Source organism: Lytechinus variegatus, chromosome 14, assembly GCF_018143015.1.
Source record: "Lytechinus variegatus isolate NC3 chromosome 14, Lvar_3.0, whole genome shotgun sequence".
NCBI lineage: Eukaryota > Metazoa > Echinodermata > Echinoidea > Temnopleuroida > Toxopneustidae > Lytechinus > Lytechinus variegatus.
Window position 1 is genome coordinate 10,305,672 of NC_054753.1, and position 25,857 is coordinate 10,331,528.

The following is a 25,857-nucleotide window of genomic DNA, read 5'->3' on the forward strand; positions in this document are numbered from 1 at the left end:
TCATCAATTATTATTATCATCAATATTATTATCATCAATATTATTATCAGTATTATCATCAGTATTATCATAAGTAGTAGAAGTAGTAGTAGTAGTAGTAGTGCATGTAGTAGTAGTAGTAGTGCATGTAATAGTAGTAGTAGTAGTAGTAGTAGTAGTAGTAGTAGTAGTAGTAGTAGTAGTAGTAGTAGTAGTAGTAGTAGTAGTAGTAGTAGTAGTAGTAGTAGTAGTAGTAGTAGTAGCAGTAGCAGTAGCAGTAGCAGTAGCAGTAGCAGTAGCAGCAGCAGCAGCAGCAGCAGCAGTAGTAGCAGCAGCAGCAGCAGCAGCAGCAGCAGCAGCAGCAGTAGTAGTATCAAAACTATTATTATCATCATCATTATCAAAGTTTGATAGAAAGCAAAATTGAATAAGATAAAACAACATTGAATGAATTTGAAAAAAATATTAATGAAATGAAAGAGTAAACTGAAATATTGAAAATACACTGAAGGGTATTTGTGGAAGATAATAATGAAAAAATATGATCTGAAATGAAATAAAAAAAACACTGGCCTGATGCTATAACAATAAAAAAGTTTATACAAGAAAGCAATCCACTGTGGAAAGCCATGATCTGTTTTATTTCTAACTTGTGTCATCATCTAGAAATACCTCTCAAAAGGGCAGAGGTTTTCCATATCAACCCAAAGCAATAAACTTGTCTTCTCAAATCTCATTGCAAAGCTCTTAGTTTTATACTTACCATTGTTCATCCCAAATTAGACAGTGCAAAATGTAATTTCAAGAAAACAGCATCTGCTACATACTTGGCCAATCTGAACTGTCTATTGCGGAACCAGTCAAGATTTCAATTTAGAACAGGTCGTGTAAACCCCCTACTAAAGTGTAATGATTGAGATAATTAGTTACTAAAAAATATGTAAGAAGTGCACACATGTATACACTCTTATATATTGCACTTTCGATTAAAGGATTCCTTCAAAGTCAATGAGCATAGATTGAATACTTGTAGGGTTTTCAGAATATCAAATGCACATACATACATGTACGTACAACTAGCTGCACAACACATTTTCAATTAGAGAAATTAGATCAATGATACTGCCCTATGGTACCACACGTAGGACTTCTACTTTTCTTTCATTTTTCTTCAGAAAACTCAACATCAATATTTAAACCACACACTGATAGAGTAAAACTTATGGCTGATGCCCTGTTGGGAGTGAAAGTGGAATATGTTCACCTTGCAAACACACTTCAAGAGTATAAGGACGTAATATTTGATGGTGACCCCCAATACCCCTTTCATAAACCCCATTAAAATGAATTAGGCGGCTAATAGCAGCATAATTTGGTCGTAAAATTGGAGGAGGACAAGAGTTATCCGCATTACTCTGATGCTGCTATTATCCGCATAATAGCAGCATCGGGACAAGATTTTGAGTTTATGAACGCATTTCCAAATTATGCGGATAATTGCCATGGTGCGGTCACAAGGTCACCCTTTTCCAACACAACCGCATCGGAGGGGGCGTGTCCAGTTGTCATGGCGATTATCCCCCTTTTTCAGGACGGGCGCTCGTAAAAATAATGCGGCTTATTTTCGGAGTTTATGAAAGCAATTTTATTGAATTATCCGCATTACTCTTAGGCGGCTAATTGGAGGATAGGTTTATGAAAAGGTATCAAGTCTGCGCACCTAGCAATTTGAGTAAAGATTTAATAACATGAATTTCTTCTTATTTCACAATTTTTTTCAGTTAATAATGATCCTTATATCATTAAGAGTAAGTGTTCCAAATTTCTCATTAAAAAATATAGAATTTTCTTGAAAAAACCTCGGGCAGTCATTTTCATATTGAAAAAAAATGGTACCCCATGTCTGTGCACTTATTCACTTTGCACAGAATTCGGGGAATTTGACGAGAAAGGCTGCATTTTGAGGCTGTCACATGAAATGCCCTATTTTTTCACCATTTTGAGTCGCATTTTTTAATGCATACCTGTCTATGTATTGCATGTGTAAAGTTTGTGCTCGTTGCTCATCTTCCTTTACTAGAACCGCGCACAGACAAGGGGACTGCGCAGATTTGGGGGAATTTGCTATACATTTATCCTTAAAAACATGACTACAGAAATCCTTCTTTGTTGAAAAGCTGTTCTAACAATGACACAATTTGACAAAATATGGATGATACAGTTTATCTTGTAGTGTTTCAAAGGCTGGGTTGAGAACAGAGTGGCATGTACATGTAAGTAACACACCGATCTCATTACGCTTTCTAAAACTAGTTTCCAGTAAACTAGGCTGGTAGTAAGAACGGCATCTAGCACATCTTTTCAAAGCATGCGGAATAGGTTTCTCTTGAAAAGGTATGTTAACACGCCTCATCACACCACAACACTTTGAGATAAGCCAGATGATACAGTTATAAAGCTGTAATTTGAAATTTATTTGTATTCTCAGAAGGCGTTGCTGCACCATCCCAAGTTTGCTCAATCTCGAGATTTTAGCCCGATAGGCAATCTTTGCGATTAATCTTGAGCTTCAAGAAACCCCGCCCCCACCATCGCAGGAGCGATTCCTGCTCGAGCGAGGCATCGATGCATTATGGTCTGACACCTACGAATTAGCGCGATAATTCGTAAAAATTGCGCGCTATTTTGCAAATAATCCCAAGTTGACTTGGGATTGCAATCTCGAGATTAATCCTACGAACTAGCGCTATAATTGCGTCTCCGTTGCAAATAATCTCGAGATTGTTCAGATCGGGATAATTTGCCGGATCAGAAAAAGCGCACTAATTTGAAAACTCGGGATGGTGCAGACGGCCCTAGATTAATATCAATTTGCAAGTAAAAATGCTGAAATGACTACTGGTACATGTACATGTGAATGTGCTCATGAATGTAGGCAATACACTAAAGTGGTCAGTCAAAATTCTTAACCTCACCAAACTTTGTACTCAAGTTGTTTTCCCCACAGTAACTAGACACGTGCATATATGTACAGTTTACATGTTTGTGCAATGTCAAACATTCAACAATACTTCTTCATGAACATAGTTAAATTATAAAAATTCAAGGGGATTGCATATGAACAACACCCCGCGATCAGTGCTGAAAATTGCAAGGGCCGAGAACACTTCAATCTGAGAATATGAACAGGCCCCCACAATCAATCAGTGTTGAACATTACACCTTGGGTACATGAATGTCATGGAGCTGCTCCATTAGTCTGTAGCTCCATGGTATGAACAAGCCCACACAATCAGCACTGAAGATGAAAACAATCTGAGCTTCATGGAAATCCATTTACACTCAAAGAGACCTCCCTCAGACTCTCATGGCCATGCATAATGTCTTGATTGCACTCACAACCAACACAGATAACTATATCTGGGACAATGTAATTCTAACGATTGGGAAAAGATCCAACACCCTGTTAGAATGCCATGCTTAATTTGTCCATTTCTCAGCGATTACATGTTTTCTAGGGAATCATTTTGCAGATTTTTTAATTGGATTCTGTTCAAACTCCTTTTTAGATCATTAAAGTGAACTGACATGTTTAAAGCTCAAATTTTTAAACACACTCCAAATCATTATTAAATCCAAAAAACGTGTACAGACACACATTATATCCAAGATATAAAGGACAGAATTTCATCAGGACTACGTCATGTGTCCCCACATGTGATCTGTGGTAGGTAATACTATTTCTGGAACATTACAACATAATTGATACTGAGAGTTAGAGGGGGAGCTGTAGGGCTTTGAAAAATACACTCATACACCCACAGCTTTTACACATGTTGGGACAGTTTACCACTTGCGAGTCTGCTAGCAGAGGCATACCGGTACATGAAACATACTGCGCTATCCACGCTACACTCCACATCTCATATTCATGCACACATTTGTACATGGTATCATATGCTGAAACATACAGAAAGGTTTTCCAGAAGCGCATCTTGGCTCGTGCTGCTTTACAAATTACCTTTGAATGGGTTTCAAGGATGACGACAAGACGGGGCATATACTTTTGCTCTCAAAATCAATCATCCGAGATCCTCTCTCTCCTCTTTGATATGAGATGTTGTATTAAATACTTTATCATAGATGCATTGAGAGATTTGATGAAGCAAAAGGAGGCATCAAAATATACTTGCAAAGTTTAAAGGTCTGCGAGAAGCGAGAATGATTTTTTTTTTGTAAAATCTCAGTTTATATTATATGGTTCATGATCTACATCTATGCAATCTGTTTGCTGTGATATGACCATCATTCAAATCACTTCTTCACAATACAACATGCCTATCCAGAGTACTACAAGTATCTCTTAAGTAGAGGATTATCATTCATGTTACATCAAATGTAGAGTCACATTTCTGCTTTTAAGAGCTTTTTTCTAAGAAATGCTTCAAGAATACCGGTACCTTGTATAGGCGTGCTTGAATTTCACAACTTTTGTGACATACACGTTTGTTCAGAAAAAAATATATATCTGAATAATACTTAATGCAAGATTAGAAAGGCAAATAATACTTCTTTTAACAAAGAAACTTAAAATGGAAGTGTCTTAGTGTGATTTTTCTATATAACAATGTAATCAGAGAGGGCTATGATTAGAAATCCCCTGTGGCAATACATGTACATGTAGCATCCTATGGAAAGATCCTTAAATCTGCACTTAGCCACTCTCTACCCGGGTGTTGCAATACCAAGAATGATACAAACATTGATATTGTTGGATTGGTATTAATTAGAGTGATTTGACAGCTTATTGCTGGTTATCAAAGGGATTCTTAAATCTGCACTTTGCCACTCTCTACCCGGGTGTTGCAATACCAAGAATGATACAAACATTGATATTGTTGGATTGGTATTAAATTAGAGTGATTTGACAGCACTGGTTATCAAAGGAGCGGGGAATGAGCAAGCACACATTGCAAAATATGAGAGCAAGCCAGAATGAGATGAAATGTAGAGCGCAATAGAGACATTGACCAAATGGGATACAACAGAGGCTGCTCTGGATGTAAAGAGGTCTACATCTTCAGTAGATAACACTACTTCAAAACGAGTGCATATTAGCCAAGTCCACATCTCAAGTAGATACTATAGTTAATTTAATTCTGAAGATTCATTATTCTGAAAGTTTAAAAACTCCTAAGGTACTGAATATCCATACATGAACTTGTAGATTCGTCAATCCAAAGGTTTGTTACAGTATACTGAAAATTGAATTAATTTTGTTATTTTGAGGGTTCAGAAATGTATGAAAACAAAGGTTCATACATAGGCATATATATTACTAGCAATTTTCGTACATTAATATCTTATTTTCAGACGATCAAATCATCAGAATAATGAACCTTACTTCAACATGTTTACATTATTATATTGAAAAAATATCCAACTACAATTTATTCCAAAACTCAGGACATGCACCTGTCATAAAAGTCTGCCATGCACATCTAGCTCAAAAAGCATTTTAAATGTGATTTTTGCAACATGGGCTGAGAGCGTAGAAAAAATACAGAACACTAGATAATCACAAAACATGCACAAGAAGACCTATTAAGTGTGGCTAATTGGTAGCCATGAAAAATGCTCCTTTTTTGAAATGCTCTTAAGCGTTCACACTTTAACTAGCCCCATTATCACACTACTCTACAGTCTCTACCCATCTATATGATATTATGTCCGCATACATTCGTAATTCCAAAGCTTCGTTAATCCAAAGGTTCTGTTATTCCGAAGGATCGTATTTCCAAAGGTTCGTTAATCCGAAAACGACATAAGGTTCGTAATTCCGAAGATTCGTTAATCCGAAAAAAAATAAGGTTCGTAATTCCGTAGGTTCGTTAGTCCAAAAACGTAATGATTAACGACCTTATTTCGTTTTCGGACAAACGAACCTTCGGAACAACAAACCTCGTTTCATTTCCAGATTAACGAACCTTCGGAACAACGAACCTTATTTCGTTTTTCGGACTAACGAACCTTCGGAGCATCGAACCTTATTTCGTTTTCGGATTATCAAACTTTCGGAATAACGCCACAAATGTTCGGATTAACGAACCCTTTTACGTTTTCGGATTAACGAACATCGAGGTATAGGCAATTTACATGTGTCGGAATTACGAACCTTCTGAATTACAAAGTGTAACCATTATGTCACACATTTTTAAGTCAAATTCATGGATCTGGGTGTGTGGCCTTAAAAAGATTGGCTTTATTATTTATTGATGGAAGGAAATTTATTATATATTCAGTTATTCTTTACTAGTGGGTGTATTTCAATCAAGATCGGTGATTACAGTCACCTCTATCTCTTGATCCACTATCTTCTACATCTGTGCATAGGTTGAACAAATCAATAATGCAATTGTTCTTCTACATCATCATGAAAGTAAATAATATCGTCAGTTCTTAGAGACGCAATACACCTCTTTAGGTGGTTTCAAACCGCCTTGATCACAAGAATCCTGTTAAATTACGAGAACTTTTTTAGGCTAAAAAATACCCATTAATTATTCCTGCATTCACACCGCCCCGAAACATACCCTTCGGGATAAGTTCCTGAAGTTAAGAGCATGCGCAGTATGGTCTGATAAGCAGGCAAGGTGCAAGATTCAAAATCACTAGCCCAGCAGCCACCCACAGCTCCCGCGCCCAACGACACGCTCGGCTTAAAGTTCCCGTAAATTGCTTTCACATTGCCAAAATACCTGCGACCTTGGAAAAATCCCCGCGAAAGTTCTCATAATTTCAGCAAGTACCTACTATTTTCTTTCGGGGCAAATTACGTGTAGTTTGGTTTCACATTACCAAAATACCTGGTATTTTCTTATCGGGGTAAATTTCCCGATCAGAGAATACCTGGAACTGACGAACTTTGAGGCGGTCTGAAACCACCTATTGAGAGCCTGTATGTGTTTTGCATGTTTTTTTAGAGCTTATAGAACTGCTTTTTCCTTTTTATAAAGGTATATTCTAAACAAAGAATTGAATCTGATGGTGCCATTTCTGAAACGCTTGATCACCAAAGGTCTTGGCTGTTACAATGTACCTTATTAAAAGAACTACATTCTACAGAAAAGAAACTATGAAGAACATTGTGCACTTCATACATATTCATTGACATAGCAATGATGAAGAACAATTGCTATTTTCCCTCCTAAACATACATTTTCTGTGTAAGCACACAGAATTAATGTTGATGAGTAAATACTGGATTTAATTTCATCAATACAACTCTGCTTGATGTTATTCATCCAGCAAGTTTATTGATATCAGTTTTTATTTCATTGCTCATCAAATTTTCAAGCAAAGCAGACAAATCAGAAATAATGATAATTCACAATAATCCACAAAACTATGAAGTACACATGTATTAAAATCAATGCAATAAAAAAAATTGATTCCTCTTCATTTTCAGAGAAAATGGTGTCTATCCAACTAGACCACAACAATATGTCATGTTTGACAATATCATGTCTAATTATTGTGCGATTGTTCCAATTCAAAACTGAATCAATTAATCTATGAATGAATGAATCAATCAATTTATACTCATTGTCATATTCAGCCTTGTCACATGAATGAATGCGTCTCGATGCAGTCAAATAAACAAAGCCAGACCTTCTAACATATATATTTCCAAAAATAGAATTAAAGTGGAAGATAATTTTCAAAAACATTTTCAATCATGCGAGTCAATACAATTCAGCTTTAGCATTTAGGTACAAATGCTCTTTAAAAAGAAAAATGCTAGATATTTCCTTCCGTTGCCTTGCAAGATATTTTAGATTTCTCAACTGGGAGGATTATATTTACATACTGTGTACACGCAGTCACCATGAACTAATTAATAGTGAGTTATTGCTCCCCAATAATGATTTTGAAAAGGTTGAAGAATCTTTAATTGAAAGGGAATACACCTAATTAATCTTCGGTACCCATCTGCATTTGGCCAGCATCATCAATCAATCCCACAACCCTTTACAAGCAGTTTCTCCCTTAAATCAATATTGAGGAGAGACACACTTTACTGGCTGCATGTGCACTGGATTTTCTTAACCTCTGGCTTTGTAAATGCAGGGTCGGGTAAAATGGGTCATAGTTAATATCCCACTGATTGTTTATCATAATAAATTAATTCAAATATGGCCTTTTGGCATATTTTAGGGAACACAATTGTAAAAATGCAGGTACAGTACAAGTAGAGATCTATCCAAGAGGTTGCTTTTTTCTTAAATATGTGCGTGATTATCACTCCTAATGGTTGAATATCATTATATTTATCTGTACTCAAAAGATGTCTTTGATATATCAAACACTGAGGCATTAATCATTTTATAAAAAGGCAGAGAGAATTGATATTATTCAAGAATCAAGACTCACGAATATCAAAATTATAAACGATTCCATCTAACTAAAAAAAAATGAAATTTGAGGTGTAACCCAAATGATAATTTGATAATTGAAGTCTAAGTTCAAATTCTTCTTCATGTGCCTAGCAAGTATACATGTAATATTCAAAATATTTTTTTTTCGCTTTATTGTCACAATAACCTGATCTGTTTCAATTCCTTGTAAATATTGCAATTCTTTCTTGATTATGAAAACATTTCAATAAAACTGAACTTTTTTGTTATTAATACAGTACCGGTATGCAGAATAAAAGAAATGGTGTAGCAAATGTCTGTTCTATTGTTCCTTGTAATACTATTCACTCTTAGTTTAAGAAATTATTGGCAAAATAATGATATCTTGAAGTGTCAGTGAACTTCAAGTGATCCATCAAATATCAAAGGTATATTATTGAGTGAAGTGGAATTATTTGAAATATCTAGTGTTAGCCAGAAGATATAATAATGGTAGGACACTCTCTTTCATTCCTGACAAATGTTTACAAGTGACATTTAAAGAAGTGCTTCCATTTGACATTTAATAACAGTCCAGTAGGAAAGGAATCCATTCCCATTTACTTTATATCATTCAACTCATTTCAATTTCCCCCTAGCCGAGTTTCTCCAACTTCAATCCAAACAGGTTTCTCTTCTGTTTAATGAAACCTTTAAATCTGCCATATCAGAATAAATCATTTTTCAAAGGCTAATACCTATACCTTTCTCTTTCAAGTAAATGTTGCTCATGTAAATGAATACAAACCCTGATGATAGAGTTTCGCTTTTAATACCTTTTCGTGTATAAAGCATTCAGTTTCTGTTGTTGATTCGTAATCTAATCATAAAAGCAATAGAATAATCCCTCATTTCAAGTTTGTCATGCAATTATCTTGGTAAGTGCTCATGTACATGTAGGCCTATGATTAGAATAGGAAATTTTTCTCCTTTGCAGATTCATAATCATAAAATGCAATGCAATACGTTACAAGTAGAACATGTATGGGTTTTTTCTCATTTTTTTATCATTCTGCCAAACAATATTAACTGGCCCAATCACTTGAATGAAATGAAAAGGAATCATGTTTAATGTCATGCTGCCCTTAGGGGGAGGGGAGGGGGGCAAGTTTACAAATTTAGCTGTGCCATAAATAAAGCTAACTTGACCTACATGAATATCAAGGGGGTCAAACTTTGGAACACAAAAAGCCCAAATTTATCCTAATATCTGAATTATAAAACAAAGACATGGAAATGTTAAGCTTTCGCTTCTGCACTCATAACGTGTAATGAAGCCTGAAGCACGTTTTTCATCATATCAAAAAATGCATGAGGACAAAAGATGATTCACCCCTAAAATATGAAAATTAAGAAAACCCATGAATGTCAATTGATCTACTTGATTCAATTCATAGTGCACATGTACATGTAGCTTGACATGAACACAGGATAAAATGGCTCCATTTCATATAATATTTCCCCATGCTATCATTATGTACATGATCAGAGTAATTTCCGCCTTATTTGTATGATGATGAGCATCAACGGGGACTATCTTTTAAAGACTAATCCTTGAATGAGGCGTACTGAAAGTGGTGTCGTCATTCCCTCTGCAATCATCATCCGAACACATCACGGGACATGTCTTCAGGAGAACACAAATATGCCTGATGGGCAGGCCTAATGAAATCTTGTGTCGCACTCGTCACAGAGTTTCGGCTGCGCGCTCATCAACAATCAAGAGAGACAGGTAGAGAGAGACGATGGACGTAGAGAGAGACGATGGAGGTAGAGAGAGAGAGAGAAAGAGGAGGAAAAGAAGAGGGACAGTCAGATGGAAAGGGAAAGGGATGTACATGTTGAGAGAGATCGAGGGATGGAGGGGGAGAGAGATAGAGAAAGGGGGCAGAGGGGAAAAGAAGGAAAGAGGGAGGATGGAAGGACAAATAGAGAGACAGACGGAGGATGGAGATAGAAGAGATAGAGATGGAGGAGGGAAGGAAAGGCAAAGGGATAGCAGGATCGGGAGAAAGATAAAATTAGGGACGTAATTAATCATGTAGGAACAGAGAAAGAGGGAGGGAGGAGAGAGAGAGGGGTACACATGCTCACAAACAGATAAATTGTGTAAGCCCACATGAGAGGAGATACAAGATACTGGGAGTGAAGAGAGATTAGAGGAACAATTCCAACCTCATAAAGTGCAATAGGAGTGAAGAAGGGCATATATTGCCGTAGAGTAAAAAGAGTTGTGGAAAACATGCTTATACCATCCACGACACCACTAATTCAGCTGGGAAATTTTACAAATCACTATAACGCTGCTTGGCATAGACAGAGCATGGAGGTAGAGTGTACGAAGAAGAATTGGATAAAGAAGCTGATCCAGGATTGAAAGGAGAAAGAAAAAGAAAATCAAAACAGAAACACTGATAATCCCTTTCATATGAATCAAAATTTTTGTATGCATTGGTATTAATAAACAGACAAGAGAAATCTGGGTTAAAACAGTCTACAGAAACTCGCTCAAATCGTCTCACCACTGTGAATAGGATTTCTGGTACATGTAAGATCAGTCAAAATAAAAAGGGGTTTAAGGGATATAATGGGATTCAACACTTTTTTTAATTAATGAATACATTAGCGTAGGTATGACACAAAGCTGAAGAATCCCATATACACATAAATTAGTTTGTTTCATAATTCTTGCCACATCCCCCGTTTTTCATCTTTTTGTGATTACATTTTAACTGGGTATTTCGGGTTCTTGCTATGGACAGAATAGCAATTTGGTGCTTCCAGCAGCACATCCCAGTCAAAACGAAATCAAAGTTGTGTTATTTCTATTACTCTGATCGATAACAATAAATCATTCTTATACATGTATTTCTTATGCTTTGAGAAGCTTTTAAGGTTCCATATTGAAATACATAGAGTATTATTTTGTAAATCTGTCAACTGTTATTTATCATGTCTATTATTATCTATGCAAGGTATTTTAGCAGATATAAAAAAGTCATATTTCACTAGCTATTTTCAATCCGAGACCAACAAGGTGAACATTTGCCATGTTGCCCTCCCTGGGCTTGTGAGAGTTGTTGGCTCAGTCGGTAACGGGCAGATGACTGAAGCCAGTGCTTTGTGTGTAAACGTCTCTCCCATGTTTCATAGATGCAGGCTATATGGAAAACACTCTGTCCCTCAGATAGGACGTTAGATGGAGGCCCCATGTAGAGGAGAGTCACCACCCTTGCACATTACGAACCCACCGCACTATTTGTATAAGTGTAGAGGGAAACCCCGGTGTAGTGGTCCACCTGCAGCCCCCCCCATCAGTTATATCGGGAGGAGAGACCTGCGGGTCATAGAGATTCAGTTCGCTCTTTGCCTCCCAGGCACAGGTGACGCCAAACAAATAATGATAGAATCCTGTACAAAACATAGGTCAGAGGAAACCCTCCCCCCATCAATCCCCCCCTTTTTTTAACATCACAAAAATTGAAAGGGGAGAACTCTCAAAAGTTCTATGCCAAATTAATTAACCCACCTTTGCTGGCCTTCCAGGAGTCCACCAAACACCACCATCTTGCTTCCCACAATGCTCGCAGAATGACCAGCCATTGGTGGAGGGGACGGACTCGTCGCCACGCAGGACCACTTGTTCTTGTGAGGGCGGTAGACATGAAGCTCGTTGAATATTTGAGGTGCAAGGTGAGGTGGGTGGGGCACGGGTGGGGCCAGTCCGCCGAAAAGGATCAGGTTTCCTTTGTAATTGACCATGGTGGCTGATCCCTTGGGGCTCGGGTATGAACCTGCAGTGACATAACAGAATCATAGACACCATTCTCTTTATACTTTCAAAAACTAGTTAAGTGAAACCCTATTCAGGAAACCAGTTTGGAAGATCGCTTTGCTAGCGTTCTCATTTGATCAACCGAAAAACATTTTTTAAACGAGTTCACATAAAGCAATCTTGTTGCTACTCGAACGCTCTCAGCAGGGTGACACATTTCGCACAAAATTTGAAACTGCACCACAGACATTCTACACACAGTGGGTGGAGTAGCACACATAAAATGTGCAAAGATATTCCTGAGGCTAACAGTTTTTGTACTCAAGTACACTAAATACAGTTTACAAGGCAAGCAATCTTGAAAACAAGTTCAATTTTCTGAGTAATTTCTGACAACTTTCTGCTTTTAAAAATCTTAAATAAGTTTAAAAAATTGCAGGAATGGTGATTTTCCAGGCGCTTTTTATATTTTCCAGGACTTCCTTTTGATCATTTGGGAGAAATCGCCCCAACCCCCCCCCCCCCCTGTAATTTTTCACTGGTGCATGGCCTTGGGATTCGGGCATTAAACTGTGATGGACAAACAGAATCAGACCACAAAGATCAAAGGGAATTGAATTGAATTGAATTTATCACCAAATATTACTGTCAGGTACAATTACAAGGAATAGTACATCACATATAAACAAAACATTTGGTAATTGGAGCTAACATAATTTAGCAAGATGCTAATCGAGGTTAGCCCCAAATAATGTCATTAAACAATAAATTTAACTAAATCTCAATATTGTACAACAAATTCAATACTAATTCTACTTATTACTGTTGCACAAAGTTTCAATTATTTTCAGTGAACATGTTTGTATATTTGTATTAATATATTGTCTAGGGTAATACATATAATGTATTACCCTAGACAAAATATCATTGACAATAATTACTGATTCTCTATTAAAGGCTATATAAGACCCTGCGATAACTGAATGCTTTAAACAAGGTAGTTCACAGACCACAAGTCTCGCCTGACTTCTGATTAATATGCAATATGATCTTTTGACCCCTAGATGACCTTTGACCTCATCTTCCCAACAAACACAAGTGTGTTATTATCTAATGATTATTTGTACCAAGTTTAAAGACAGTTTATGCAGAAATAAATGAAAATTTGAACTAAAACTTGATCTTTTTACCTTAGATGAACTTTGACCCCATCATCCTCAACAATGCGTTATTACCCAAAGATCGTTTGTGTTCGGCGTTTTGGAATCGAGTTTTCAATTATGATTTATGTTGCTGTTTATATTTCAAAACCAACATTGAACACACGCTTTAATGGCACAAGCCTACTAAATGTTTATGTACCACTGGCCTACACATCATAACCTTTAAGTACATGTACATATTACACCATAACAATATACTTTGAAATGATTGCATTTCCATCCAAATCCAAGCTCGAGTACAGGCATTATTGATCTGAAAATGGCTTGTCATAATTCATTTACCGGTACTTCATATGTTCAACAGAACAAACAGCAGTATCAAATTCAATCTACAACCTAGATCAGTTGAACAATGTTTTCAAAATGTGCAAAAATCCACTCCATGCACTGCAAATAATAATGTCAGTGGTGTTTCTACATGTACATATAAGTACACAGTATGATGTACAGCACAATAACTAGAGTCTGTGCAAATTGACACGTTGAAAACAAATTGAGTCCATTATGTCGTGTTTTTCCTGTTCCTGATAGATCAGTTTCTCAATTTCCTGCATTCTCTTGGTGATATATAAAATCATTTATAGTGTTCTACTGAAATATGATATGCAGCTTTGCTATGAACACATGTATGTAAAATGTAGGCCAAGAGGATCTTGTGCAGTTCAGGGCCCCGTCTTATATGAACAGTTACAATTGATCCTATCACGTATCAACCCTTAAACTACATTTACATGGAAATCCATCATTGTCATAATTTTTCCTACAGAAAATTTGTACAACGTGCTTTGTAAACAAAGGAGCACACTGAATTGTTTATAAAAAGATGAATACAGGTACAAGTATTCATCATATGTAGAACTTAGTTGAACAAACATGCTTTAAAGGGCATGTCCTTCCCAACAAAAACTTGATTTGAATAAAAAGAGAAAAATCCAACAAGCATAACACTGAAAATTTCATCAAAATCGGATGTAAAATAAGAAAGTTATGGCATTTTAAAGTTTCGCTTCATTTCACAAAACAATTATATGCCCATCTCGGTTGGTATGCAAATGAGGAACTGATGACATCACTCACTCACTCACTATTTCTTTTCTATTTTATTATATGAAATATGAAATATTTCTAATTTCGTGTCATTGTCATGTGAAATAAAGTTTCATTCCTCCCTGAACACATGAAATTCCATTATTATATTTTGTTCTTCAGGCAAGGAGGTCCTAATCATCAAATTCATTAAAATTGAAATATTGCACAATTCAAACAATAAAAAACAAAAGAAATAGTGAGTGACATCGACTCTCATTTAGGGGTAACTGACTCGTTCATATAACTATTTTGTTAAAAAGAAGCAAAACTTTGAAATGTCATAACTTTCGTATATTCAGGGGTGTGAGCAACAACAAATTAAAATAGCTGAAATTGCAAAAGCTCCTACATGTATACTTTTGTACAGACAAAAAACAAAGAATGCTGAAATAAGCTGACAATTAAGAACAAATATAGCTGAAATCAGTATATTACATCCTATTTTGATGAAATTTTCAGCATTGTGCTTGTCTGATTTTTCTCTATAGATTAAAATCAACATTTTTCTGAGGTGGACTTGACCTTTAAAGATGGTGATGTGGCTGGCTTTCCATATTTGTGGTTGATCCGAAATCGTAACTCTTTGAAGGATGGGGCAACAGAACACACAGTTTTGTTTTATGACCTACCATTTAAATAAAGTGCAGAGTTTCGCTTTCCAGCAAACCTTGTAATATTCAACCTCAAAAGAGTTAATGCACTGTACATGAAGTAGAATGTGGTCTAGTGTATAGTATGAATTTCTCGAACTGGGCATGATTACTTCTTGTTTTACTGTTTTTTAGGCTCGCCCATGATATCAGCATCAGCTTCTACAGTTGTCATTTTTCAAAGCATTTTGTATGTTGAAACTTGCATTGTATGTATTCATCTGGTGTTGAAATAGGGCTGGGTAAAACCGTTATAAAGTTCAAATTTAATTTAAAACAGCATTGCTGGTTTGTTTGGGGTTTTTTTTTTCAACCATTGGAGCATATTCAGGGGCCAACAAACAGTTTTGACAGTGAGGGCACACCATGTAAATAAATCACAACCAGATGGCAATTTTTACGTTTTTTACACGGTCTTGGGAAGGAAGTGGGGTATGAAGCCACAAGTCCTCCAAAAGTGGCTTGAAAATTTACATTTCCCCATCTTCACTTCCATGGAATGCCCATCTATTGCCCACATTTCCTTGAAACTAATGTATCATTCTCTGATTTTGTTGGAAACTGCAAAGAAATATTATTCCCTTCTTGACTCTCATTTTCACATGAAATGTTGAAACCACAGTGTAGGCATTCTACACACAGTGTGTACTGAGTAGCATGCCCAACACACACACTGTCACTCTCGTACTTCCATGCAAATAATCACTCAAACAACAATCACAATATTTTGAGTCAAGTCGATGAATTTTGGCTTTACCCATAATGCATTACGAATCCATACAATTTCAAATCAAGTCAAATAACTTGATATCAATGAGTCGATGACTTATTTCTTGGCTTATCCATTGGCATAAAATGTAGGTGTATTATGAAATGACAATGTTTCATCTAAATTTTTCATACTGTGGTCCCACATGTAGACATTAATGTTTGTTGATCTAGTATGACTGTCACCGAAATCACTTTATCAGAGTCAAGAAAGAGGGGAATTGATTGTTTCCAAATAATCATACCAATTTCAAGGAAAATGTGGGAAATGAACATTTCTTGGATATAAAATGTGAAATTTTACCAAGTTTTGGGGAACTTTTTTTCTTCAAACGCTTGTCAAAATAGGAACATTTATGCCTTTCATTGTCGTTTGAATGGCGTTTCAAAATTTTGACTTAGCCCTACTCTCTCTAGACGGGCACTACTCCAACTTTTCCTCCGACTGGGCTTCGTTCAACGAAAAATTATGGATTATGATAAGATAGATATCTTTGGGAGTTCAATCCATGCAGGCATGCATTATAAAAATTTTACTCCAACTAGAATGGTCTGAATGAGGCTGAAGTAAATTGAATTAAGACTTTCATGTCCGTATATTTTCTTCGTCTTGTATTTTTGGTATCATAGTTTGCTCTCACACTATAAAAATCCCTTCAAAAGTTCTGTTCTGAAAAGTCCTCCTGACTTGCAGGTATGAGTATTTTGGTGGGAGATATTTAAATACAGTCAAATCTTTGTTACTTTTAATAGTGGCCACCTGCATACATGTACATGTGGTCGCATGTCATAAGGTGGTCCAATTTCGCGAACAGGGTAAAAATGGTCAAAATTTTTATTTTTTTATATGTTATAGCTATTACCATTCTCTAAATAATGAAAAAGTTTTAAGTCTCGAATACCTTTATTTTTCCTTAAAATGACTAATTAACAGCTAATTATTACATAGACGTCAATGTAAATGTGAATTTTGAAATGTGTTTTCTCAAATTGGACCTGCTGCACATAAAATGGTGTCAAAAGTTAATGCAACATTGGATCACCCTAGTATTTTGCAGTTATAATCTTTAAACATCAATAATTAAATCTGTACCAAAAATCAAATAATTATCTATTATTGTATGCATATTAATTATACTAATTAATTAACAGTATTTAATTTCACATTTTTGCCCCCAAAATACCTGTCACTGTATTTATATGCTTGGCAAAATGACAATATCATGGGTAGAAATGTTTGTAGCAATGATACACAACATTTGTATAAAAATTATGATTACAAATTAGATAATTAACCAAATCTCTCCGGGTTACTAATTGATTAGGTTGCAGATCAGAGCCAACATACACATGTATTCCATTGCTGCATATTTTCAAAATTGTCAAATTTTTATGACATTTAGTTGTTCCCTGCTTTAAAATGCCCAGAAATATGAGGATAACAGTCATATTACATATTATAGTAAGTTGTTAATTAGGTTTAATTAATATTTTATCATTTACCACATCCACCGGCTCCGCATCCACCGGCTCCGCCACCCCTGTTACTTCAAATATAATGTGCTTTAGTTTTTTTCATGATATTGTATTGATTTAATTCATAGTAATATATTTAGCCTATAGTTCTAGCTTCAAAATGAGATATTACTCAATAAATTTGGTCAAGATGCTGTGATGTAGCAACAATTTATCCATGGCACCGTGTGGAAAATTGTTCATACGCCACCCTTTTTGCATACCCAACTAATGAAATGCGACCATGTGGAGGTAACACTGACCACTATAAAAACTAATTCCCATGGAGGCAGAAGAACCTGTCTCTCGATGTAAACTCAGTTCAGTTCATATTTCATCTCTAACAAGTGGAATGCCTCTGGCCGTCTCACCTGCATCACGCGGTTCAATATAGCAGCAGTGCTGACTTTGAATACTACTCTAACTCGCACAAGATGTTCAGTGATACATGGTTAGTCTTATGTCCACTTTTTATGAACTAGACCAATAAACTTACAGAGATATGATGGTTATTCAACAAAAACCCCAACATGGCCAAAGTTCACTGACCTTACATGACCTTTGACCTTGATCATGTGACCTGAAACTCAAACAGGATGTTCAGTGATACTTGATTACTCTTTGTATGTACAAGTTTCATGAATCAGATCCATAAACTTTCAAAGTTATGATGGTAATTCAACAGATACACCCAATTCGGCCAAAGTTCATTGACCTTTGACCTTGGTCATGTGACCTGAAACGCGCACAGGATGTTCAGTGATACTTGATTACTCTAATGTCTAAGTTTAATGAACTAGACTAATAAACTTTCAAAGTTATGATGGTAATTCAACAGATACATGTACCCCCGATTCGGCCAAAGTTCATTGACCCTAAATGACCTTTGACCTTAATCATGAGACCTGAAACTTGCACAAAATGTTCAGTGATGCTTGATTACTATTATGTCCAAGTTTCATGAATCAGATCCATAAACTTTCAAAGTTATGATGGGAATTCAACAGATATCCCCAATTCAGCCAAAGTTCATTGACCCTAAATGACCTTTGACCTTGGTCATGTGATGTGAAACTCATGCAGGATGTTCAGTGATACTTGATTAACCTTATGTCCAAGTTTCATGAACTAGGTCCATATATTTTCTAATTTATGATGACATTTCAATTCAATTCAATTCAATCTTTATTTCGCAAAATAGGATAAAAATACAAAGAAACATCAAATAATGTGATTAGATAATATAATACATTGCGTGGCTTTCCATGAAGGTTATCAGAAACCTGTAAGGCTGGATCGCCAAAACATAGTAAAAAGACAACAATATTAATGAAAAAGAAAAACCAGAATATCATATCATTGTAGTGAATACAATGTAGGAAAAGGGACAGAGAAAACAACAAAAAATACAAAAAGACACGAATCAAAGGGGGGGGAGGGTACAAGTAGTGCATTGATATCAACTGCGAAAATTAATAATCATTCACTAGAAATTTTTTGTACTGTTTTCTAAAGGAAGATATAAATTGTGAATTAGATATTATTTGGGGAATCTCATTCCATTGTTTGGGACCTACATAACTTAATGATTTAGCTTCGTGACAAGACTTGATAGACCATAGATGAAATTTATTGGAAGAACGGGTATTATGGTTATGAATTTGATTATTATATTGAAAAAGATCTGAAAAAGGAGTGGGTAACAACCTCTTCTTGTACTTATACATAAATATTGCGATTTCTTGTTTATTGATATCATATATATTAAGTAAAGACAATTTCTTAAATAAAGGTGCGGATGGTGCTAGGTAATGGGAATTAGTAATTATTCTTAAGCATTTCTTTTGAATTTTGTATATTGAGTACAATTCATATGAGGTCACATTGGTAGACCAGACAATATTGCAATATTTTAAATAAGGGAAAATTAAGGAATGGTATAGAGTTATCAGATTTTTATGAAGCAAACTATGCTTAAGTTTATAAAGTAAACCAGTATTCCTACTTATCTTATGTAATACATTTATCATATGGTACTTAAAACTCAAAAGATTATCCAATGTGACACCTAAAAAGTTAATGGAATTACTTAATTCGATACGTTTATTGTCGATATAAAATTTCATAAACTTAACCTCAGGTTAAGATTTCGATGTTGATTCCTCCAACATGGTCTAAGTTCATTGACCCTAAATGACTTTTGACCTTGGTCATGTGACATGAAACTCTAATAGGATGTTCAGTAATACTTGATTAACCTTATGGCCAAGTTTTATTAACTAGGTCCATATACCATATATACCATATTATCTAAGTTAAGACGTCATTTCGAAAACTTAACCTCAGGTTAAGATTTGATGTTGACGCTGCCGCCGTCGGAAAAGCGGGGCCTACAGTATAGTCTCACTCTGCTTCGCAGGTGAGACAAAAACAATGAGTACATATTTGCATCAAATAGTATACAGATTAATAATATTAAAGCGAATAAATCATACAAAAATAATAGGATAGGTACAATGTTATAATTTGGCCTGTATGGTCATAAAAGAAATGAAATAGGAAGACTTAAAATAAAGCCAGCAATGGCCTTGTGAGATAAAGTCTCCTTAACTATCAAATGCTTATGTGGAGGCTATACTTTGCATATTATAACGTGACATTTGGTGTTATCCTTGGGCAGTCGCCATCATGAAACTTGCTTTTACAATGTACACTTGCAAAATATCTCATAATTTTGTTAAAAATCTAGAATGGTAGCCAATACCAAGTAATTTGTTAATCATGTGGGTATGAAAGCCATCTTTTTATGGAAAATGAAGTACCAGCAAAATTTGAAGGTAGAACAAAATTGCAACTAACACTCCATCACTGATCTAGCACATACAAGACAGCACGTATAGTGTGTAGGCCCTATCAGGTTACTTTCATCCAATGCAATCAAGAGAAGAAATAGTGAATACTTTCCTAAAGTTTCATTTTCTGAGTAGAAAGTGACAGAGTTTAGCATTTTGCCACCTTCACTCCAAACCACAAAAGTATTTACTTTTCAGTTTTAAACAACAGTTGCATAATAAAACGACATGCATTTACTTTGACATCATTTGAATAAAATGCCAACAAAAAATGCCAGATGTAGAAAAGATGAGATGGTATAATGGCGGAAAAAGTGTTATTAATGGCACAATCACATTCTGCCTAGATGACGGCCGTACAGCGAGTCAAAAACAGCAGTTCCATATTTTTTTTGTACCAGCGTCCTGAATGTGGTTCGTATAATAATCTGTGAAGCAGCTGTACTCACCATGCAGACATCGTAGGAGAAATGTGATTGCAGCATTAGTCACAGTTTTTGTGGTTGTGACAAATACTCATGCAAAAACTGCTAAATTTCACAGAGACACAAATCATAAAATCTACATGTATCACCATTGCCCTCAATTCTACTAGCCAGTCTGAGGGAAAGGGTTATTTTTAACAATGAAAAAAAACCTTTTTCTCCACCTATTACAACTGGCTATTGTATGCCATCCAAAGCTGGGTTAAGACATATTTTCATGTTGTCCTATCATGCAGTCTTCCGCATTCCCTATCATCACCACTGCAAAATGGTAATTTTGTCACTTCTTATTTTGTTTACTTCTCCAGCTGTTTTACATTTCTGTTTTGTCTAGACTTGAATTCATTTGCATTTCTTTTCAGCATTGCCTTTGCAGTCTAAACTTTTAATAGGTTATTTATGTTTAACGATATCCAGTTGTCATTCATCCGTCTCCACTTTGCATTCCTTTCCTCTTATTCCCTTTCTATTCAGGTGTTCCACTCATTCCATCCCTCACCTGACTCCTTAGTTTCTATTCTTATTATTACATAATCACTACTAGTAATCATCCAGTCCCAGACATCTTTATCATCTTCATCGCCCATCCCTTGTTGGTTATTTTCATGAATTAGACTCCTACACTTTTAGTTGGCTCTATTCTTTTTATTCTCATTGGTTGATTTTATGTAATTTGAATATATGTTAATTCTGTAATTATGATATGAGTTTTAGTGAGGCAAGGCAGCCCTCTAATAAAATCAGTGCACTACTAGACTTCGAGTTAAGTTCAATTATATGTGTCTTCCGAGTTTAGTTCCTCCGCTTTATCTCTGTTTGTTCTGTTTGGTGTGTGATTGAGCTTCTGTTATTCCCCCTTCTTGCTTTATTCTCCCATAAACTGTATAATTTTCAACCCTACACCATCATCACAACCATCCTTTCTTCATCTCAATCATCTCCATCATCACCATCAATATCAATATCATTTACCATCAAGAATAGATCATCATGATCTTCACGCTCCTCAGTCATCATCCCATCATCATGATCATCATCACCATCTTCATCCCCCATCATCATTATCACCACCATTACCATCATCATCATCATCACCATCCCCATCATCATGACCATCACCTTCTCCATCATCACCATCGCCATCATCACCATCATCATCATTCATCATCATCCCGATCATCATCATCGTCCCCATCATAACAACTATCACCATCATCATCACTATCATCACTGTCATCATCACCATTATCACCATCATCACCACCATCATCACCATCATCACCACCATCATCATCATCAACATCATCCCCCATCACCATCATCATCATCACAGAAGCATTGTGGTGTAGAGGTTTGAACTCTCACCTTGTAATCAAAGGGTCATGTGTTTGAATCCCACTAACATCCCTTTGAGTACGTGTCAATCCACGCTTTTGCCGTTCTCCAACAAGGTGTTCAATGGGTACCTGGAAGGATGCGAAAGCCTACGTAGTATGCCTACTTGCCTAGCAATAGAATATTGGAACTCTCGTTGGAATGCTGTAATACTCACTACAAAAACATAACTATAGTATTATCATCATATCATTACCAATATCATCATCATATCATCCTCCGCATCATCTCCCAATCATCATCTTCATTATCATGACCACGGTCATCAGATCATGACCACCATCATCACCCATATCATCATCATCATCATGACATCCTCCTCCTCCCTACCTGATGCCAGTACCCGCGTCCATTCTCGCGTGCTCAGGTCAAGATTCCACATGTCGTTAAAAGCTGTCCTCGATCCAGAACACCCTCCAAAGAAGTAAATATGTCCATTGATGTATGCCACACTGTGAGAGTTTCGCCCAGTCACCGGCGTGGATGGGCATTCACATGAACTCCATTTCAGAACCCCTTCGCACGCGGCATTGACAAACGCCTGCTTTCGCTTCAACACCACTCCTGAAAAACGGAAGGGAATGGAAATATAATAACACAAGATTAACACATAATAATTTACCCGAACTAAATGATAATCACTGTAATAAATACATGGGAAATATCATTATGTCAAAATTTAGATCAAGCCAGGGATAATTTATGCCGTTTTTGGCTCTATCCAGCCCCCCACCCCGACATTTATGTGCGTCTACATTGTTGTACTATCTAAATCATGAAATTGGGAACTATCATTGGCGCTCATTGCCTTTGTACAGTGTGATTTATTGGTTCCCGATTTCCACCAACCACTTTGTACACGTACAAAAGTCCCAAGATTTATATTTTTCTAGCCTTTTAGGCATCAGTACTAAACGTCTATCCGGCACTGAAACACAAACCTTATTAAAGATTTTCATTTCAATTTATGCCTACAAGTTCATCTTCATGAAATTCTAAATTTAACATGCTCATTACAAGACTATAGTATAGACAATATAATACACTATCCAGTGCCTTGTCTTGACAGGTTTTGTTCAATCACAGCCCACTGAGCCCAGACAAGAAAAAATTTGGGGGGAATGTTGCAACCTATATTCCATAAATCAATTAACAGTAATAATCAGATAGACGTCTACGGTCTAGGCCTAGATCTCATTATAAATATACGATACACAAACATTCACAACAATTCAATTATTTAATGCATGAATTAAGAAAAGGGCAGTTCCAAGCAAAAGCTGACATTTTCCAAAAATTTATATTGGCTCTATTTCAAATTTGGATCAAATTTTTCTATCAAAACTCATATGGAATTTCAAAAATACAAAAGGGGAGCATAATTAGGCTTAGCCACAATTTTCTTTTCTTATGTATCTGCTTATAGGAGAATTCGAACCATACAAGAAATTCTATACATGGGACTGCATATCTTGTTTTTACTTAATTTCAATTTAACAGAAAACTATTGCTTGTTTTGTGAAATTTTCTTTTGGATAATCTGAATGTCATCATTTTACATCAAATCAAACAAAAATTTTAAAATATAGGTTCATTATATGCTGCCTGTGAGTGGATATTTCTCATGTCACTCCGTAACCAAGTATGGGTTTATATTTTAAGTTACAATCAATGAAATAATACATCAAATTTTTCATGCAATGCAACATATCAAAGCTAGAAGATAGAATCCAATCAATAAAACAAAATTATGATAGCAATTCAAAATTCAGAGTTTGAGCAATATATTTTCTCCTCAAACATGCATGTCCATTTTGTGTCACTCCGTAACCATGATTATGAATATTCATATCTCATTAATTACGTGGATCAAAATAATGAATTCTATTACTTAGGAAAGTGGGTTTCATCAACTACTGTCAGGTACCATTCCTTTGCAAATAACTATTCAAATATGGGTGATATCTCTGTTTGAATGCAAAAAAGTTGCTTCTGAATGTCACTCAGTAACCGTGGAACTGCCCAAAACCAGATCAAATGTTTAATCTAGGCTAAAAAAAATTTAACAAGTTGGTTTGTCTTCTTTCTGTATTAAACTTAAACTTGACATCGGACTCAGACCCCATCCCCTGTCCATGGCATTGACCCAAATCCCCCTCCTCCCCCGTGCGCCCTGCCGCCCCCCATCTTAAAAAGATTTTTCCGAAATGAATTTTGATCACCCTTGCTCTTTCACTAATGTTCACATCATGATATCTCTTTCCTGAATATTGCTACCATTTTCACCTTGGATCAGACGTCTCCATAGTCTGCAAACCCGGGCAGCAACATGCACTTCGTTGTACGGAGATAGATAAGACAACACACGCTCCAATATTTCTTCCGGCAGATCATTGATAATGAATTCAGGCGGTAGTGGAGACGACGGGGCATCATCTTCTGTGTCCTCCATTTTCGCGTCCTTAGGATGAGATTTACGGCGTGAAATGGTCCAGACACAAGAATGATATCCAGTCAAACCTGAATGGGATCAATGTTCTTCACAATCTACATAATATGAACAAATATTAGAAACACTTCGCGTTGTTTTGACAAGTGGATTCCGTTGTTTCACGGACCGTGGTGGTCTCCATTAATTGTACACGCAAAGGATGTGAATACAGAGAGTTCCTACTTCAATACCGAGCGCTAGCGCGAACGTACGAGCTATAGGCCTATGTGTCTAAAAAAAATGTCTACATACTAGTAATCCATAGAGATACAATAAACTCAACTTTCAAATGACTAAAAAAATGGAAAAGTATTCATTCTTGTGTAAGTTGTGTTAGTACTGCCCACTTAAATAAAGGGTGCATAGACTGAGCAGGAACAGCCTTTCATATTTTTCTTCAGTTTTTAAGAGCCGGGCGGGTCCTTAAGTCATTTGGAACTTGCAGAGTTGAGACTAAGGACTTGACTAATTATGGTGATTTATGAAATTATTCATTGAAAAAGCTGAATGTCTGATTGATAATTTATTGAAAAAGATGAATGTTTTATTGTTCACATTGATTCAGTTGATTTACAAAACAAATTGCTAATTGAATGATTGATAGGTAAAATGTGATGACCTAATTTTCAGAATTTATTATCAGACAGTCCTCTAGCAATCAATCACAATCTCAACAGGGGGAGGGGGGCCTGTAGAAGGGAGGCTAAATGTTCTGTTGACCCTTTTCCCATCAGCATACTTACCCACTGAAGTATTCTCTTGACTCCAAAGAACACACTGCTGAGATCCGCATTGTAAAGTTAAATTTATGCTCACTCAAGCATGATATTCCAATTTGATAATTCATAAAGTTCGCTCTTAACAATTCAAATTGATAAATGACTATTAATTCATTGCAACACCCTCAAGTTTCAAGGGACTCGCCTCTCAAAAAACTGAAAGAAATCGGAAGGCTAATTCCTGCCCTGCACCCATTGGCGGCGGAAGCCAAAAAAAAGTGGAGGGGTCCACCTCAAATTTTGGGATGCCACGGCAGGGAAAATTGACAACCCCCCCCCCCCCACAAAAAAAAAATTATCAACCTAATTATTTTAGGAGAGGATCGCCAATATTTTTGGACAAGCAAATCTTAATCATTTAACGAAAAATAAAAACCCATCAACCATCAGTTATTTACTC

General features: G+C 36.1%; 1 protein-coding gene across 2 annotated transcripts in view; it reads right to left on the reverse strand.

The window, feature by feature from the left end:
• The window catches only part of LOC121427384 (F-box only protein 42-like), a 55,675-nt gene extending 30,825 nt beyond the window's left edge, over nt 1-24,850 (reverse strand). For both annotated transcript variants that reach the window (XM_041623748.1, XM_041623747.1), the window contains exons 1-3: nt 24,474-24,850; nt 22,518-22,751; nt 11,965-12,229 (exon numbers count right to left, since the gene is read on the reverse strand). In XM_041623748.1, coding sequence (XP_041479682.1) covers nt 11,965-12,229; nt 22,518-22,751; nt 24,474-24,639 — 665 coding nt within the window. In that variant the 5' untranslated portion in view covers nt 24,640-24,850. The remainder of the gene's footprint in view (nt 1-11,964; nt 12,230-22,517; nt 22,752-24,473) is intronic.
• Between the last annotated feature and the right edge of the window lie 1,007 nt (nt 24,851-25,857).